The 18,932-nt window shown below is 45.0% G+C and overlaps 1 protein-coding gene across 1 annotated transcript in view; it reads left to right on the top strand.

Annotated features, from left to right (window-relative positions):
* Positions 1-15,743, top strand: part of LOC137536237 (intelectin-1-like) — a 36,210-nt gene extending 20,467 nt beyond the window's left edge. The window contains exons 6-8 of the mRNA XM_068258360.1: positions 6,132-6,252; positions 6,932-7,035; positions 15,484-15,743. Coding sequence (XP_068114461.1) covers positions 6,132-6,252; positions 6,932-7,035; positions 15,484-15,636 — 378 coding nt within the window. The 3' untranslated portion in view covers positions 15,637-15,743. The remainder of the gene's footprint in view (positions 1-6,131; positions 6,253-6,931; positions 7,036-15,483) is intronic.
* Positions 15,744-18,932: the final 3,189 nt, after the last annotated feature.

Here is an 18,932-nt window from a genome sequence, read left to right on the forward strand (position 1 = left end):
CCGTAATGCCAGATATTTCTCTTCAATTTCTACTAACGATTGTATGGCGTGTGTTGGATTTGGTAATGTATTAATATACACACCCTAGCAATTTTCTCTGAGTTTCACCTAAATACTGATCCCAAAAGCTTTTCTAAAAGCTATTATTAGGAGAAGGAGGGGTGTTAATATTAAGTGGATAGGTAGGCTGGTGGTGGTGGTGTAAAAAACAAAGTTCTTTGTTTTTCAATCTTTTTCCTTGCTGAGGCCCATAGATTTTCATTGTGTGTGCTGTTATACTGCGTGACTAGTGCAAAGCAATCGTACTGTCACTCCTGCCCAGCGCATCACCACATGCGTGAAAAAAAAAACGTGTACAATTATTTTATTTTTCAATCTTTTACCTTGCTGAGGCCCATAGATCTTCATTGTGTGTGCTGTTATACTGCGTGACTAGTGCAAGGCAATCGTATTGTCACTCCTGCCCAGCGCATCACCGCAAACGTGAAAAAAAAAACTGTACAATTAGTTATTTTTTCAATCTTTTTTTATTGCGTGTGCTGTTATAGTGTGACTACTGATAAGAACATATTTTGGGTACTGTCCTTTTTTTACATTCATCCACAAACAAAATCCACAAAGACAAAATACTAATATACTGCAATCTAAAATTAAAGTACAATAGTAGTACATCATTAAGAGGTCACTTTCTTGATCAGTCACTTTGAACATTTTATTCTGTGGGATTTTAGTTAATCATTAGTTTGGATATCATGGATAAATTTGTAATAAGAGGAAGGAAGAGTGATTCTTCCGAAACAAATGAGGGATGTCAGAGGGAGCAAAACTGTCAAGAAAATGAGAGGTTATGTGAGGACTGTGATGATAATCTGTCAACAATGACATCCAAATCCTCCACATCTCGTTCTTCAGTAGAGGCTGGTCAAACAAAAAAACAATATTATCATGATGAGTATTTGAAATATGGGTTCTATTATTGTGGTGGAGAAGCAAATCAAATTTCAGTATGCTTAGTTTGTGAACAAAAACTTAGTAAAAACTCCATGAAGCCCAGCATGCTGAAAAGACATTTTGAAAAAACTCATCCAGATATACCGTATATACTCGAATACAAGTCGATCCCGTGTATAAGTCGACCCCCAAATTTGATCCCCAAAAGCTGGTATTTTTCAAAGTCTCGAGTATAAGTCGGCCTAGGAAAGTTGGTGGCTGTAGGTGGTGACTAGGAGGGGTTACTGGCTCTGCACTTGGGGTCCAGGAGAAGTAATGCCTGCACTTGGGGAACAGGAGAAGTTAATGGCTGTAGTGCATAAAACTCAGCAGACATTAACTCCTCCTGGTCCTCAGGTGCTGCTTCAGCTTTTCACTGTTCAACTCATTTTTTTCTGCACTCTGATGCTCAAGCTCATTACTGTAATGGGACCAGGAAAAAAAAATACATAATTACTGACTGCTGACTAGAGAAGGAAGTTCCATATTAGAAGGCTTTTCAAAAACAACCATTCATGGGCATTTGGCATTTTTTCCACACATCACATTTACCCCTACCTAAACACTCCTTGCAGCCTCCCAATATAACCCAGCATTCTCTTTATGCACCCTAGTTCTCTCCTCCCATCCTGGCAGCATCTCACATATGCAGAGCGGATATATGCACATATCTAGGCATCGAGTACTATGGTCAGTTTTCCCTACAAACTCCCCCTCCCAGCAGCTGCAGTGCCTTCCGCTCTCTCCCCGTGTGGCTGCCTCTCTCCCCCGTGTTCAGTGAAAACAGTGTAGCAGAGCTGATGTACGTTACCTAATCCACCACTGCGCGCTGTGTCCTTTGATCTCCTCCTCGTTCATGCCGGCGAGCATACTTTAGCGTCTCTCCCGTTTCAGTACCATGTGACTCCCGATGTCTAATGGTACTGGAAGCATGAGAGACGCTATAGAATGCTCGGCTGCATGAACGAGGAGGAGATCAAAGGACACAGTGCGCAGCGGTGGATTAGGTAACGTAGGTCTGATGCAGGGTCCTATTTCTGGAGTAGTTACAAGAATTAAGACAGTTGCCCACCCTTCTTGCACTAGTAGCCAGTGTCTAATTCACAGGGAAAGCTTGGCTGTGAAAAACATACCTATAAAACTAAAATAAATTTTCCATTCAATGGTTCAAATTGTAAATTATGTGAAATCTAGTGCCTTGAACACAAGTCTGTTCAAGCAACTTTGCAATGAAATGGGCAGTGATTATGATTGTTTGCTATTTTATACAGAGGTTCGTTGGCTTAGTCGTGGAAAAGTGTTGGTACGAGTCTTTGAATAACACAGTGAAATCTTGATGTTTTTGCATGAAGTAAGAACTAGAGATGTCCCGAATGGTTCGCCGGCGAACGGTTCCCGGCGAACTTCGGTGGTTCGCGTTCGCCTGCCAAAGGCGAACTTTCCCGGAAGTTCGATTCGCCCCATAATGCTCTATTGAGCAAAACTTTGACCCTCTACATCACAGTCAGCAGGCACATTGTTGCCAATCAGACTACACTCACTGGTGGAGCCCCACCCCCCTTATACAAAGCAAGGTCCTTGAGCCATTCGACTCACTCATCTGCCTATACTAATTAGTTAAGGGACAGCTGCTACACACACTCTGCTAGGGAGAGTTTAATTAGCCTCTTGTAGGCTTCTCCTCCCTCCTCCCTTCTACCCTTCTACCTCCGACCGGAGGGAGGAGGGTCTCTTCTGCCAGGGAATACAGTATTTAAAAAGCCAGCTTACATACCGTGGCTGGGGATTGAACCCAGGTCTCAGTGTATGGTAGGTAACTAACATATCCATTATACCTCCAACACTACTAGCTGAAACTAGTCTAGCATGTACCATTTATGCTCAATCCAAGAGAAAAATTAGACAAGACAAATAACATTTATATCACACTTTTCTCCTGGCAGACTCAAAGCGCCAGAACTGCAGCCACTAGGGCACGCTCTATAGGCAGTAGCAGCGTTAGGAAGACTTGCCTAAGGTCTCCTACTGAATAGGTGCTGGCTTACTGAACAGACAGAGCCAAGATTCGAACCCTGGTCTCCTGTGTCAGAGGCAGAGCCCTTAACCATTACACAATCCAGCCACTGCTTAAGGATATGTAGCCAGGCATGGCCTTGCCTTTTGTGTTCAACATTTGTCCAAAGAGACCCCAGATAGCCAGGTAGATTCATCTCTCTCTCTCTCTCTCTCTCTCTCTCTCTCTCTCTCTCTCTCTCTCTCTCTCTCTCTCTCTCTCTCTCTCTCTCTGGCAGATGAGACCCTTTCCAGCCAGAAGAAATTTTTCTAAATTTTGAAGTTCGCCTCCCCATTGAAGTCTATTGCGGTTCGCAAACTTTTTCGCGAACCGAACTTTCCACGGAAAATCGGAGGTTTGCGACATCACTAGTAAGAACTAAAACAAGTAGTCAAAGTACACGAGACAAACTGCAGAAATGTATTGATTTTATGTCAAATGACACCAATTTGCAGGGCATTGTATACCTATCCGATATATTTGGGAAACTGAACACACTAAATCTGGCTCTACAGGGTAAAAATACCACACTTTTCACTGCCCATGATAAAACATCTGCCTGCAAAGAAAAAATGGTTGCTTGGAAAAGGAGAGCCGAAGAAGGTAAATTTGAGACCTTTGAGACTATGAACACATTCTTAATGGAAAAGGACATACCCATCAACTCGGACATACAGGCAGCAATTATTGATCATATTACACTGCTGACTGTTTCTTTCCAGAAATATCGTCCTCCAATGATGGACATTGAAAACTACAGGTGGATAGCTAACCATTTTTCAAAAGGACAAAATACATCTAATCTCTCAGCAAAAGCAGAAGAAGAAGTTACTGATATCTCTTGTAGCACTGCACTCCTGGATACATTTCACACTGTCCCCCTGTCAGCATTCTGGGCTAGTTTATCAGAAAGTTTTCCAGATGCAGGAGATGCAGCTATTCCTAAACTTCTACCTTTTGTGATGACATACTGTATACTGTATATGTGCTAATGTGGGTTTGCAAAATACTGTGACACAAAAGTTAAAAAGAGAAACAGACTTGATGCCTCTGCAGATATACGCTGTCAGCTGTCACCTCTGATACCAGATTTTACCAAAATTGCTACAAATATGCAACAACAGATTTCGCATGAACTTTTTTTTAAAATTAAGTATGGATACAGTCCCTTCCTATCTCATTTGTTAACCAGGGACTACCTGTATTTCGCTAGTATTTGGCCCCACCTACATCATGTCATAGGCACACCCACTTTTCACAGCGGCCCCACCCACATTATGTCATGGCCACACCCACTTTTGGTAGGGGGTACATTTGTTTAGGGATGACCCGCATAGGAGTACATGTGCTGCTATGTTGCCCCAGCGTGCGCTGCTAAATTAGGCTCTACTTCTATAGTTTAACAAGTGCATCGTTGAAACTAATGAGCTCTCCAATGAACCTGGCCTCAGCTTCAAAGGACGAGATTCCTGCACTTTGATTGGCCCAATAGGCTGGCTATCAGGTGACAGGTAGACTATTGGGCCAATCAAAGTGCGGGGATCTTGTCCTTTGAAGCCACTGGACCTGCTACCAAGGGGGAAATATTTGCAGCAACTGTCTGGGTCATATCAGAAGTCAGTGGGACTTGGTGAGACGTTGTTTGCATTCATGCTATAGTAGTAACATGCCTGTATCCACAGTAAGACAATACTTTTAACCTGTTAACAGCCACAAACGAGTTATCACAGTTTAACCACTTGAGGACCCACCCTTTACCCCCCCCTTAAGGACCAGCGCTGTTTTAGCTGATCTGTGCTGGGTGGGCTCTACAGCCCCCAGCACAGATCAGGGTGCAGGCAGAGCGACCAGATCGCGCCCTTTTTTCCCCACTAGGGGGATGATGTGCTGGGGGGGTCTGATCGCTCCTGCCTGCCTGGGTGTTGCGGGGGGGGGGGGCACCTCAAAGCCCCCCTCCGCGGCGAAATTCCCCCCTCCCTCTCCTCCCTCCCTTCCCCGGAGATCCGAGGCTGCACAGGAACGGATCTGTCCTGTGCAGCCTCTAACAGGATCCTGCCTGTCATGTGACAGCGATCCCCGGCCGCTGATTGGCCAGGGATCGCTGATCTGGTACAATGCTGCTACTGTTAGCAGCGTTGTACGGATGTAAACAAAGCACATTATTTCCGCTTGTGTTTACATTTAGCCTGCGAGCCGCGATCGGCGGCCCGCAGGCTATTCACGGAGCCCCCCGCCGTGAATTGACAGGAAGCAGCCGCTCGCGCGAGCGGCTGCTTCCTGATTAATTAGCTTGCAGCCGGCGACGCAGAACTGCGTTGCTGGTCCTGCAGCTGCCACTTTGCCGACGCGCGGTATGAGTGCGTGGTCGGCAAGTGGTTAAAATAATGCACTGCTTTCGTCTTCAGCCTGCAGAACTCGTTGTGCTGTAAATATTTGGCTTGCTTTGATCTCTCTTCTCCAAGCAGAAAACATAGAATCTGAAAGCAGAAGCCCTCTTTATTGTCTTACACTGCCCCCTAGTGACAATTGGCCATAATTACACATTACAGCAGTACTAATTTAAAGCTAGGAAATCTAAGAAAGAAAACATTTAAAAAAAAATGCTAAAATAAATTGGTTGTTAAAGGGTTAATAAACCCGGAACAGCCTGGTGTTCTGCACATGAAACTCAACAAGTCCACTATGTTCTGATATTACCCAGCTAAGGGTATTAAAGCTTTCAGACAATTAAAAGACCACTATCGCAGAAAAAAATAAGCAGTTAAAATATGACAGGTTTTGGACTAGTCCATTTCCTTATGAGGGTTCTCAGTATCTCTGTTTTGTTCTTTTCAAAGCATTCCCTGGAAAGAATTGCTAAAAAAGATATCAGCCACCCTCCTTACCCATTTGAACACTATTTTGGCTGATAGACCTAGCAACTGCCTTTCAGGAAATGCTTTTGAAAACAAAGTTAACCCCAAGACTCCCCAATGAAAAGATGGATTAGTCCAAAACCTGTCAGTTCTGTTACTTTTTTCGCAATAGTCTTGCTACTAAATATCTTTAGTTTATAGCATGATAATCTGATTCATATATATGTTTTTAGAAATACCCTGTGGTGTACGGGACCGGTAACTGTCTGCAACAAAACGGCCCAGCTGTTGCAGTTACGTATGACTTTGGAAGCATTGAGAAGACCAGATCGTACTACTCCCCAAATGGCGCAAGTAAGAACATCATTACTATTCCATAACAATCCAATCATAAACAATCCAATCATGGTTATGATCAATTGGAAATGATTGTTCATGCCCGCTAATGGCTGAAAACGTGATAACCAGTTTGATCAGACTGCTGGATTGATTCCATTAACTGATTGAGTTAATTATCAGGTTTTTGGACATAAGTGGGCACAACCAATTGTTTCCAATTGATTTTAACGATTATTATTATTATTCAGTATTTATTGCGCCAGCATCTTCCGCAGCGCTGTACAGAGTATATAGGAATGTCACAACTGTCCATCAGAGAGGCTCACAATCTAATCCCTACCTTACATATGTCACTGTATGTATCGTGTAGTGTATGTATCGTAGTCTAGGGCCAATTTAGGGGGAAGCCAATTGACTTATCTGTATGTTTATGGGATGTGAGAGGAAACCAGAGTGTTTAGAGAAAACCCACACAGACACGGGGAGAACATACAAACTCCGTGCAGATAGTGCCCAGGCTGGGATTCAGGGACCCCACACTGCATGGCAAGGGTGCTAACCACTACGCCACTGTTCTGCTACAAGAAACAATGAGAAACGCTTGTATGTGGGATTGTATCGTTAATGGCCACCTTTTTTCGTTTTGTACCATTTATAAAGAAGACAATGCTGATGTATTTTCCACTCTTTATAGGTGAGTTCACTGCCGGATATGTCCAGTTCCGTGTTTTTAACACAGAAAAAGCTGCCATGGCTTTGTGTGCCGGTGTGAAGGTGACAGGCTGCAACACAGAACACGTGAGTATTACTGCAGGTCCTCTTGGACACCTTTGCGCTCTTAAAAAGGGAACCTGTAGTGGCAGAGGACCTATTTACTAAGACAAAGCTACCATTATGCAAACTGCCCACACAGCAAGCATTAGGGCCGGGATTAGTGATTCCAAATAAACGCTTTGCCAATGTATTGCAATAATGGTGAACCCACTAGTGAGAATGTGATTAGCATAAAATTAAGTGATTATTAAGTGAACCCTCAAAGGCCCACCCCCGCTTTGCAGATCGCTTCCCTGCTTACTATAAAGGGTTAAATAGCAGCAAATGGCCCAGATCAGGGACGGATTTACCATATGGCACTGTAGGCACGTGCCTACAGGCACCTGATGATAGGAAGGTGGCCCACTCCCCTCCCCTAGTGCCTCCATCCCTCCTTCCCTATGCAGAGTCCTGAGCATGGCACTGTAGGCCTTTGCCTACAGGTGCCTGATAATGGGAAGGTGGCTCACTCTCCTCCCCTAGTGCCTCCCTCCTGCCTTCCCTATACAGAGTCCTGAACAGAGAGTAAATGAGAGCTTACTCACCCACCACTATCTACTTAATACTGAGGGTACCTCTGGCTACCTAACTCTAAGGGACACCTGTTGCTATGATAACATAAAAAGAAGAAGAAGCGCTTTGAGATCTCTATCAGAATAAATGAACGCTGCTGCTGGGCAGGTCTCACCTGGTTCAGAAGTGGCTGGCACAGCGTACACAGCCTCCGCAAGCTTGCGTCCCACTCAGCCGAGCCGGGGACCGGGCTCACACGCGTATGGACGGATCTGACATCACGTTCCAGCGTCCTTCGGGGTCTGTAGTGATGGTAACCAGGACGCTCGCTGCAGAGGCGGCGTGCAGAAGTGCACTAGGTACTGTATATACTATTACGGGTAGAATCCTGCAGCTTGCATAGTTTAAAAGAAGGTGCATAGGACTTCTAAAAGTACTTGGAAAGTACAATTTATTAAAACGACGCGTTTCACGGAGGCACACCCTCCGCTTTATCAATTTAATCACATATACATTTATAAAGCACCTCTTTATATTACATACGTAGCTCTTGCTAACCAATGGGCTTTGCATGGGCGGGGATAGTATTACCTTAATGTATCTATATTAGGGTTCAGGAATATAATGCTCCTAAAATAAGAGCATTCTACTATTTATTTAGCCACACGCTAGAAAAGAAGAATTATATGTATAAAAATATATAAATATACATAGAACGGTAATGAAAAATGCATAAAAAATTAATAAAATGCCCTGCACCATGCAATGCCAAAAGGCCTTACATGTATCTCACAGCAACACTCCCCCCCCCCCCACCCCCACACACACCCCTACCACACAGCTCACAAGTAACATCCCCAGTTCATATCAATATACGCGCACGCATAGTTGGATCAGATTCTAGGAAAAGGATATAAGTTGAGGATAGCACTTCCCAGGGCAATTATGAATGGGAAGAAGGAAAAGATAACAGGGGGAAACCAGGAGGGGAGGAGGGGAAGGGGGGAAGGAGGGAAAAGGGAAGGAGAAGGGAAGGAAAACACTGGGAGCAAAGGGGGGGAAAAGGGGGGGGGAGGTGGGGGAGGAGAGGGACAAGGGAAGGGGGGGGGGAAGAGAGAGGGGGGGAAAGGGAGGCCCGGGGAGGCCGGGGGCAACAGCAAGATCCTAGCCCCTCTAGACTAAGTCAATATAAATACATATCCCCTAACCCGACATATCTTTTTGCCCTAGTGATAAAATTAATACTTATCAAATGCTTACTGATATACATGCATATGTCCGCAAGCTTTCCTTGCAGAGATATTTTGCCTTGAAAAATGATAAAAGAATACCCAATAAAACCGGTTCCGGTCCAATGGAGGTGGTGGGCACCGTGATGTCAACTGCTGCACATGCGGTGCCAGACGACCCCCTGGAATCGGCACTGATGCAACCTATATATACTGATTTAAAGAAAAAATCCAAATTTAATCCCACTCAATATAAGGGCCCACAGGTAGAGACCTTTTGCAAATTGGTCACTACAGATATACTCAAATTGTACAATAAACCTGTTCAGAAGCAGAATCTAAGTCAAAAAGAGAAGAGGGCCCTGATACTATTGAAAAGCAACGATACGATCGTTATCAGGGAAACAGATAAAGGAGGGGGGGGGGGGGGAGTGGTGGTACAAAATCGTGAAATGTATATCACTGAAGCACACAGATTATTGGGGGACCCCCTTTATTATAGAAAACGTATACATGACCCCACGGAGAGCTTTTTGATGAAATATAGAGATTTAATTAGCCAGGCCTATTCCAATGGTGTACTTAAAATTGATGAATATAATTATTTAAATATTGAAGCCCCTAAAATTCCATTTTTTTATCGCTTCCAAAGTTACATAAATGTACCTGTAATCCCCCAGGAAGACCTATAATTGCAGGTATAGAGTCGATTACAAGTTCACTGTCCCATTACATTGATTTACACCTGCAAAAATTTGTTAGCCAATTACCCGCCTATTTGAAGGACACGACCCACACTTTACAGGTGCTTAGGAATGTGGAGTGGTCTACTTCTTCTAATAGGTGGGCCACTCTCGATGTGTGTGCTTTATACACAAATATACCCCACGATCTGGGTTTGAGAGCCATTAGCTACTACCTGGAGGAAGACCCCCTGATGCCTCAGGCACAGAAACAATTTATATTGGACTCTATAGAGTTCATATTGAAGACTAATTATTTCACCTTTTTGGATTCATTTTACCTTCAATTGCGGGGAACGGCGATGGGGACGAGGTTCGCTCCGGGCTTCGCCAATTTATATATGGCTAGAGGAGGAATACGTGTGGTCCGACACCAACCCATATAGAGAGAGCCTCGTCCTGCATCACCGTTTCATAGATGATATTTTGTGTATCTGGAGAGGTTCGGCGGACAGTCTTCAGGGATACCTAGAGTATCTAAATAGAAACGAACTTGGTCTGTCTTTCACTATGGAAACAGACCCCCTAACAGTACATTTCTTGGATTTCAATATAGAGGTGAACCCGGAGAGTGGAGGGATCAATACGACCAACTACTTTAAAGTGAACCGAGCACCTTTTTAGCACTCACGACATTTCTATAGCACATGAAAAATGCATGCCAACAATCTGTTTCATTATTAAAATAAACTTTCATTCACCTTTGCATTTTACAATCAAAGTAGTATTTTTAGCCTGTTTCAGCAGACCTGACCGTCCGCAGAGCTCTCAGGACGCTAATTCTTTAATTGAGCTAATTACCCAGAAGGACTGTTTCTTCAAAGACATAGTATGTGTCAAATAGTCCTAATTACCCACCCCCTTTGTTGAGAGAAAAGCTATTGTTTACTTATGGGTAATTAGCTCAATAAAAGAATTAGCGTCCTGAGAGCTCTGCGGACGGTCAGGTCTGCTGAAACAGGGTAATACTACTACTTTGATTGTAAAATACAAGGTAAATGAAAGTTTATTTTAATAATGAAACAGATTGTTGGCATGCATTTTTCATGTGCTATAGAAATGTCCTGAGTGCTAAAAAGGTGCTCAGTTCACTTTAAGCCTACCGATAAGAATGGTTATCTGGATTACCATAGCTCCCACTATAAACCATGGCTTAAAAATGTACCATTTGGCCAATTTAAAAGATTGCGACGGAATTGCAATAGAAATGAGGATTTCCATTTACAATCGGGAATATTGACATCCAGATTCCTGTAGAAACACTATCCAGTGTCTCTGGTGGAATCAGCTTACAATAGAGCCGCTGTTTTGTCACAGCAGGAATGCCTAGTACCTAGGAGCCCTGTTGTGAAGACCTCGGCTACAACAACGGAATCGATTCCAAATCGCCTGCCCATAGTGGTAAACTTCTCAGGACAGGCCAAGGAATGCAAAGAGATTTTTAATAAATATTGGTCAGTTCTGCTAAGTGATCCAATATTAAGACAAACTCTCCCCCTAAGGCCGCGGGTAGTTTATAGAAGGGGGAAAACGATTAGGGGACATATTGCACCCAGTAAGCTATCTACATGTATTTCATCTGATAAAATGAAAGTACAGACCAAAAAGGGCAAAAAGGTGGGATGTTTTTCTTGTAGATCGAAACGTTGCCTCTCTTGTAAAACTTTGAACAATGGGGCACGTACATTTCAAACTAGCTCTTTGATCGAATTTAATATAGGAAGCTACCTAACATGTCAAAGTTCGTACGTAATTTATCTACTGAATTGTCCATGTGGGCTCTCATATGTGGGCCGCACAATTCAAAAGTTCCAAATGAGACTGAACAAACATAGATCCAATATAAGGAAGGGGGAACTCAATCATGGGGTCTCCAAACACTTTCATCTAGCCCATAATAGGGTGTTTAAACTTTTGAGGGCCACTATAATAGAACAGGTGTCACATCATAACAAGTATGAAAGGTATAGCGCTCTATGTAGACGCGAGTCCTTTTGGATCTTGAAATTGGGGACCCTTGAACCAGGGGGCCTAAACAAGTGCTTAGAAGAAATGAGCCATCTCCATCCGATTTTTCGTTAATGTCGGGTTAGGGGATATATATTTATATTGACTTAGTCTAGAGGGGCTAGGATCTTGCTGTTGCCCCCGGCCTCCCCGGGCCTCCTTTTCCCCCCTCTCTCTTCCCCCCCCTCCCTTGTCCCTCTCCTCCCCCACCCTTTTTTCCTCCCCCCCTCCCCCCGCCCCCCTTTGCTCCCCGTGTTTTCCTTCCCTTCTCCTTCCCTTTTCCCTCCTTCCCCCCTCCCCCCCTCCCCTCCTGGTTTCCCCCTGTTATCTTTTCCTTCTTCCCATTCATAATTGCCCTGGGAAGTGCTATCCTCAACTTATATCCTTTTCCTAGAATCTGATCCAACTATGCGTGCACGTATATTGATATGAACTGGGGATGTTACTTGTGAGCTGTGTGGTAGGGGTGTGTGGGAGGGGGGGGGGGGGGAGTGTTGCTGTGAGATACATGTAAGGCCTTTTGGCATTGCATGGTGCAGGGCATTTAATTAATTTTTTATGAATTTTTCATTACCATTCTATATATATTTATATATTTTTATACATATAATTCTTCTTTCCTAGCGTGTGGCTAAATAAATAGTAGAATGCTCCTATATTAGGAGCATTATATTCCTGAACCCTAATATAGATACATTTTATTATTATTATTATTATTTATTTATTTATAAAGCGCCAACATATTCCGTGGCGCTGTACAATGTAAGAAAACAAACAAGGGATACATAATGATACAGACAATGATATACATGGAAATATGAACACTGATACAAGATACAGCACTGCTGATTACAATTTGATTTAACAGGATGACTAAAATGTATAAATTTCTAACAGTGTGCAAGCAATTGAATTAATAACATTCCATGACACAAAAGGGTGAGAGCCCTGCCCTTGCGAGCTTACAATCTGAAGGAATACATTAAGGTAATACTATCCCCGCCCATGCAAAGCCCATTGGTTAGCAATAGCTACGTATGTAATATAAACAGGTGCTTTATAAATGTATATGTGATTAACTTGATAAAGCGGAGGGTGTGCCTCCGTGAAACGCGTCGTTTTAATAAATTGTACTTTCCAAGTACTTTTAGAAGTCCTATGCACCTTCTTTTAAACTATGCAAGCTGCAGGATTCTACCCGTAATCAGGGCCGGATTTGTACTTTTTACCGCCCAAGGCCAACTATACCGTCTGTATAATTGTTATCTCTGTGTGCCCCAATGAGAACTTACTTTCCATCATTGGATGTCACAGACAATAACTATTTCAGTAATGCGCGTATAGATTATAAATTATGTTTTCCTTAAGAACTTTTATGTTATGTTTGCCATCTCGTTAATGATGGACCCATTTATTGTGTCACCATGAGAGTTAGGCCCCGTTTACACTTAATCAGTTGGTGTGCGTTAGTGTGCGTTAGTACGCATTGGTACGAGTTAGTACGCGTTTTTTCCATAGCAGTGCATTAGGATGAAGATTTCAGTTAAAACGCGTTAAGTGTAAAAGGTGGCATAGAAAAACATGGGCATTACTTTGAAAATCAGTTTTCTTTCCGTTTTCACTGAGAGCAACGGATTAAGTGTAAAAGGGCCCTTAGGTTGATGTATACCTGCAGGATAGAGCTTACAGTTCTTGCAGGGACAACACAAGTACAGGATAGAGAGTTCAAAGGTTAAAGCTGTCCTTGTAGATAGGGATGGCTGCATAGAGCAGCTTTACTGCCCCTCACTGAGCCGCCCCTAAATTTCTGGTGCCCTAGGCCATGGCCTTGCCTTGCCAGAAATCCGGCCCAGCCCGTAATAGTATATACCTAGTGCACTTCCGCACGCTGCCTCTGCAGCGAGCGTCCTGGTTACCATCACTACAGACCACGGAGGACGCTGGAACGTGACGTCAGATCCGCCCATACGCGTGTGAGCCCGGTCCCCGGCTCGGCTGAGTGGGACGCAAGCTTGCGGAGGCTGTGTACGCTGTGCCAGCCACTTCTGAACCAGGTGAGACCTGCCCAGCAGCAGCGTTCATTTATTCTGATAGAGAGCTCAAAGCGCCCCTTCTTCTTTTTATGTTTTCCTACAGTGGTACTTTGGGAGCAACTGAGCACATTATGTTAGGGGCCTGATCGCACCAGGGGGTGTTACCAAGCACCCCATTCTTCTTCTTGTTGCTATGATGGCCGGGCAAGGGAGAAGGGGCAGCTGGGCCAGCCAGGACACTTGTGGCTCCTGTGCCAGCTCACTAGGCTCCTGTGATGTAAATCCGGGCCTAGCTCTGGTTGAATGATCTTTTTCGCACAGGAAATGTTCTCCACGCTTATTGGCAAAATATGGCACAGCTAGTTTAAATATTGGAAAAGCTAATTACAGATTTTCTTTACTACAAACTTTTGCAGCCACAATTCTCACAAGTAAAGTAGAAAGTTGGCACTGAGCCAAAACCTTGTAGTAAACGCCTTTGAGACATCCGTGGTAAGGGGATATGTGGACACAAAAACACCCATAGACGTCTACTGCAGGCAGAAGTAGTTTTGTATTAAAGAGCTTTTAGATGTCCAGGGTATATGGATGTGAAAACACAGACCACCTATAGAAGTCGGCTGCAGTCTAAAGCCTGGGAGGGGGAGGGCAGATCTGTAACCCTAATGCCTGGTACACACCATGCCATTTCCCATCAGATAGATGGGTCGAACAGATCATTTCAGACAGGTCCGATCTGATTTCCAATCGTTTTGCTGATCGATTTGCATAGAAGTGATTAGAAAATCAATCAGAAAAACAATTGGAAATCCGATCGGATTTGTCGTAAATGATCTATTGAACTATCTATCTGATGGGAAATTGCATGGTCTGTACCAGGAATTAGGGTTACAGATCTGCCCTCCCCCCCCCACCCCTCCCCAATAAAAAAAGGAAAAAAGGAAAGGAAGTTTAAAGAGTAACTGTTAGGCTTAAAAACAAAAATCTATTCCCTATTTCTATCGGTAATATAGATAAAATTGATACTAAAAAGGCAATGCCTAACTTAAAAACAAATCTTACTTTTTTTTATTGTAGATAAATCCTCATGTCCCCATCTCTAAAGCCGCAGCAAGAAGCCGCATAACCGGAGATGCAGTGCAGGCTGGGGCGGGAGGGAGTTCTCCTTTGCTTTTTTGCCCAGACACAGCTAGTTCAGCCTGATTGGCTGCAGCCTGTGTCACTCAAGCCTGTCCCTCTCTCATTGGCCGCCTCGCGTCTGCACTGTCCTCCCTGCACTCTGTCGGCATCTCCGTAATTTTATTCGGGGGGCATCTCCGCATCCATGGGGACCCCGGCCCCGCCACCATTTACAAAGGGACTCCCCCTGCATTATCCCTCCACCCCGCAACATCCCCGCCCGCAGCACCACAGAGCCCAGCGGGGAAGAACACACGCAGCGCACACAGATTCTCCTCTGGTGCTGGAGCTGCACATATTCTTCCCTGCTAAGTGCTGTTATGCTAGAAGACGAGATGGACGCTGCAGGGCTGAGGGTAAATACAGGGGGAATCACTTCTGATATAGTAGCAGGGCTGGGGGGGTTCTCATGGATGCAGGGGTGTCAGCAATTGCTGTAGGTAGGAGGGAAGGGGGGTAAGGGAGGAAATGACCTCAGCATTGGCTTCGCTGGAGGGACTAAAGATGGCCCCTGCCAGGGAACAGAATTCTCTGCATTTCCGTATTTTTGTTTTATAAAATTCACTGAAATGAAATTGTGGACAGTGCAATACATTTGTCATGTAAGTAGAGCTAGTATTTATCTACTTATATGTGTGCGTGTTTATCCTGGCATAGTATGGCTGACAGCTCCTCTTTAAATACTGCCCATTACCTGATTTGATATGTACTACGTATGTTTTCTTGTAGCACTGCCTAGGAGGAGGCGGCTATTTTCCAGAAGCCAGCCCCCGCCAGTGTGGAGACTTTGCCGGCTGGGACTGGGACGGCTATGGGAAACGTGCCGGGTGGAGTGCCTCCAAGGAGATCACCGAGTCTGCTGTCCTGCTCTTCTATCGCTAATCTGATGTGATAATTCTTGCTGCTTAAACTGCTGTAATGTGCAATAAATACAACTTCAATATGTAACAAACCAAGCAAAGGTAAATAATAAAAATACATTCCAAATATACTGGCATTCCAAGCATCAATGACTGTCTCAGATGGGTCTTACCGACATGACATCAGTAACTGGTTAGGGTGGTACTCAGGGTCATACCTACAATTTATGGGGACTCCTAACACTCACAAATCTTTCCCACTCTCCCCTTGGTGACCCCACAATCTCGGGTCCATAGGTCGGGGTCATATGACAAATGTGGTCAACATGGCTCCTCCCACCCCATAACAAGTGTGACTAAGAGAACTGTAATAAACGGTGGCGAGGCAGCTGCGGTGAACAGCGCTACCACCGCAGCTGCTTCCGTCTCCCTGCCTGGCAGTGTACCCGTGCCTCGGGCGCGCGCACAGACAGGACTTTTATGCGGGGAGGAGGCGCGTCAGCTGACCGGCCGGTCGGCTGACGTCAGAGGAGACGCTCGCTGCTTCCCATTGGCTGATGGGTGTGGGCGTGCTCCAAGGGTCTCCTCTGCTTCTTAAAGGACTTCCGAGGCCAAAATCCGGGCCCAAAGCATAAAAAAAGTTAGCTACCTTCATGACTTTGTAAGGCACGGAGGACGCCGTCCGCGCCCTCCGTGCCGTTCCGCCTGGTCCCCTCTGGTGAATAGCCCCCCGAAAGGCTGCGACCCCACGGTCCGGGTCGGCATCTTCTGCCCCTATAAAGATGGCCGCCGGAGCTGGCCACGGCTGCGCAGTCCGCATAGCCGCTACTGCGGCTGCGCAGCTCTAGGGCCAACCCTCCGATCCACGCTGCCTGTTACGTGATCGGGGGGTTGGCCCTAGAGCTGCGCAGCCGCAGTAGCGGCTATGCGGACTGCACAGCCGTGGCCAGCTCCGGCGGCCATCTTTATAGGGGCAGAAGATGCCGACCCGGACCGTGGGGTCGCAGCCTTTCGGGGGGCTATTCACCAGAGGGGACCAGGCGGAACGGCACGGAGGGCGTGGACGGCGTCCTCCGTGCCTTACAAAGCCATGAAGGTAGCTAACTTTTTTTATGTTTTGGGCCCGGATTTTGGCCTCGGAAGTCCTTTAAGCCAGGCAGAATCACTCGCAACTTGTCAGCTGTTGCGAATACTTCGTGTTAGCGCTCAGACCTTTTGATAGCTTAATCTATTAGCATTGAAAGACTGTATATTATCTGTCTATGACTCTGGCTTGTTCTGACTTCCCTCTCGCTTTACGATTCTGTACTTTTGCCCATCTGATCTTGCTGCCGACTCTGCCTGTTAAACCTTCTTGTCTTTGCCTTCTGATTTTGTACCTTATCTGCCTGTCTGTTGCCAACTCGATTAGTCTGACCACTCTACTCTCACCAGGGAGCCCTTGTCTCTGGTGAGGGGCTCTGTACTGTTAGTACCCACCAGCTCCTCTGGTGAGGTGTTGCTAAACCTATCAGTACTTACTGTTGCACCAAGCACTATACCTTGCAATTAGCTATCACATCTGTGGCTTGCTATCAGGGGCGTAGCAATAGGGGGTGCAGAGGTAGCGACCGCATCGGGGCCCTTGGGCCAGAGGGGCCCCGAAGGGCCCTCCCTCAACTACAGTATTAGCTCTCTATTCTTCCTGTGCTCCTAATAATCACTTCTATAGATACTTTGTATAGTGATAATCATTAACAAACTGCTCCCCACCCCCTTCTTGCACCTCTGACACTGTAGTTGCCATTGGCAGGTTTTGGTGCGCCGTAGCAATTGTTATGTATAGAGTGCTTGGGGGGGCCCCATTGTAAAACTTGCATCGGGGCCCACAGCTCCTTAGCTACGCCACTGCTTGCTATACTTGCATTATTGGTGATTCTGCAAATCACCATATAATCAGGTATAGTGTCTGGGTTATTGGTGATACTGCAGATCATCTAATAACCAGACATCTGTTATTTGCTGACACCAAGCGTTACAAGAACACAATATCTGGGTATGCAGCTGTTGGAGGTGTTTTGAATGCCCTACAAGGAAAAAGCACAGAGACAACAGGAGCCCAAACGGTGCAGTTTGTCACAGTAATTGGAGGAAAAAGGGGATGGTAAATAAATGATACTCACAAAGGTGGACTGCGTAAGGGAAACCAATCGCTGTAGGCAGGTGGAGATATGACCCCGACTCCACTCGGGTATCTATACAGAGCTGGAGATGGTCTCATTCTTGTAGCAAAAACACATCTCGATTGACCTAAAAGGTGGTTGAAGCCACCGAGGATCAATGAGGGATAATAACCCCCCCTCCCAACGGGAGGGTAAAGGCACAGGATAAGGGGTAAGAGGCACCCAGGTGTGATAAAATACTTTAAAATCAATAACATAGAAAAAGATGAGGTGGCTTAACTCAATAAAGACAAATTAATCTTTTATATGAATTTATATTATGCACTGGCAATATGTTTCGTGGGTACATGCCCACTTCCTCAGGCCAAATAAAAAGTTCCAAACATTGCTGTTAGCCACAAGTTAGGCACTTCTCTTGCAGTTAACAGCACTGTTTGGCACTTGGCACCTTATCTTTTTTCTATTTTATTGATTTTAATGTATTTTATCACACCTGGGTGTCTCTTCCCCCTTATCACATGATCTGGGTAATGGGCCTCTGTATTGGTAAGTAGGTGGGGCACCTCACAACCCTGGGAACTCTTGCAATAGGAGGGGTTGCTTCCCCTAGAGGTACGCATCTGGGTAAAAAAGTGTCAACAATTTCTTATTCATGGAAGTCTGAATGGGTTGTTCTATACATCATACCGTCATTACGTAAATCTGGTTTTGATGGTCTCACTTTGTCCGGTAAGTAGCAGGAATAATCCAATAATTACTGCTGCACTCTCCGTGATCTGAAATACACATAAAGAGACTCCACATAGGGTAATAACGTTCTGTCTGCAGATTGCTTCTAGCACACCACCTCCGTGTCTGTGTATTCGTGAGAATGTGTGCCCCTCTCCTATAAATCCACTTCCTTTAACTCTATGTGCTCAGCAGAAAAAAGACACCTCAGCTTCCAGGTGGGTCTTAAGTTTTAATCATAAGCCTCTTGCTTGTACTCTTGTCCTGTAAAGATATATGATCTCCACATAGGGTAATACTGTTTCTGCTAATTACAGCAATATACAACACTTCTCCACTGTGCTTATTAAGTGATCACAGTCTGTGTTGGTGACAATCCCTTCACCCCACACTAGTCGTTCACCAGATATAGCCCACCTCTGGTTAC

This window comes from Hyperolius riggenbachi, chromosome 10 (genome assembly GCF_040937935.1).
Source record: "Hyperolius riggenbachi isolate aHypRig1 chromosome 10, aHypRig1.pri, whole genome shotgun sequence".
In the NCBI taxonomy this organism is placed as follows: Eukaryota; Metazoa; Chordata; class Amphibia; order Anura; family Hyperoliidae; genus Hyperolius; species Hyperolius riggenbachi.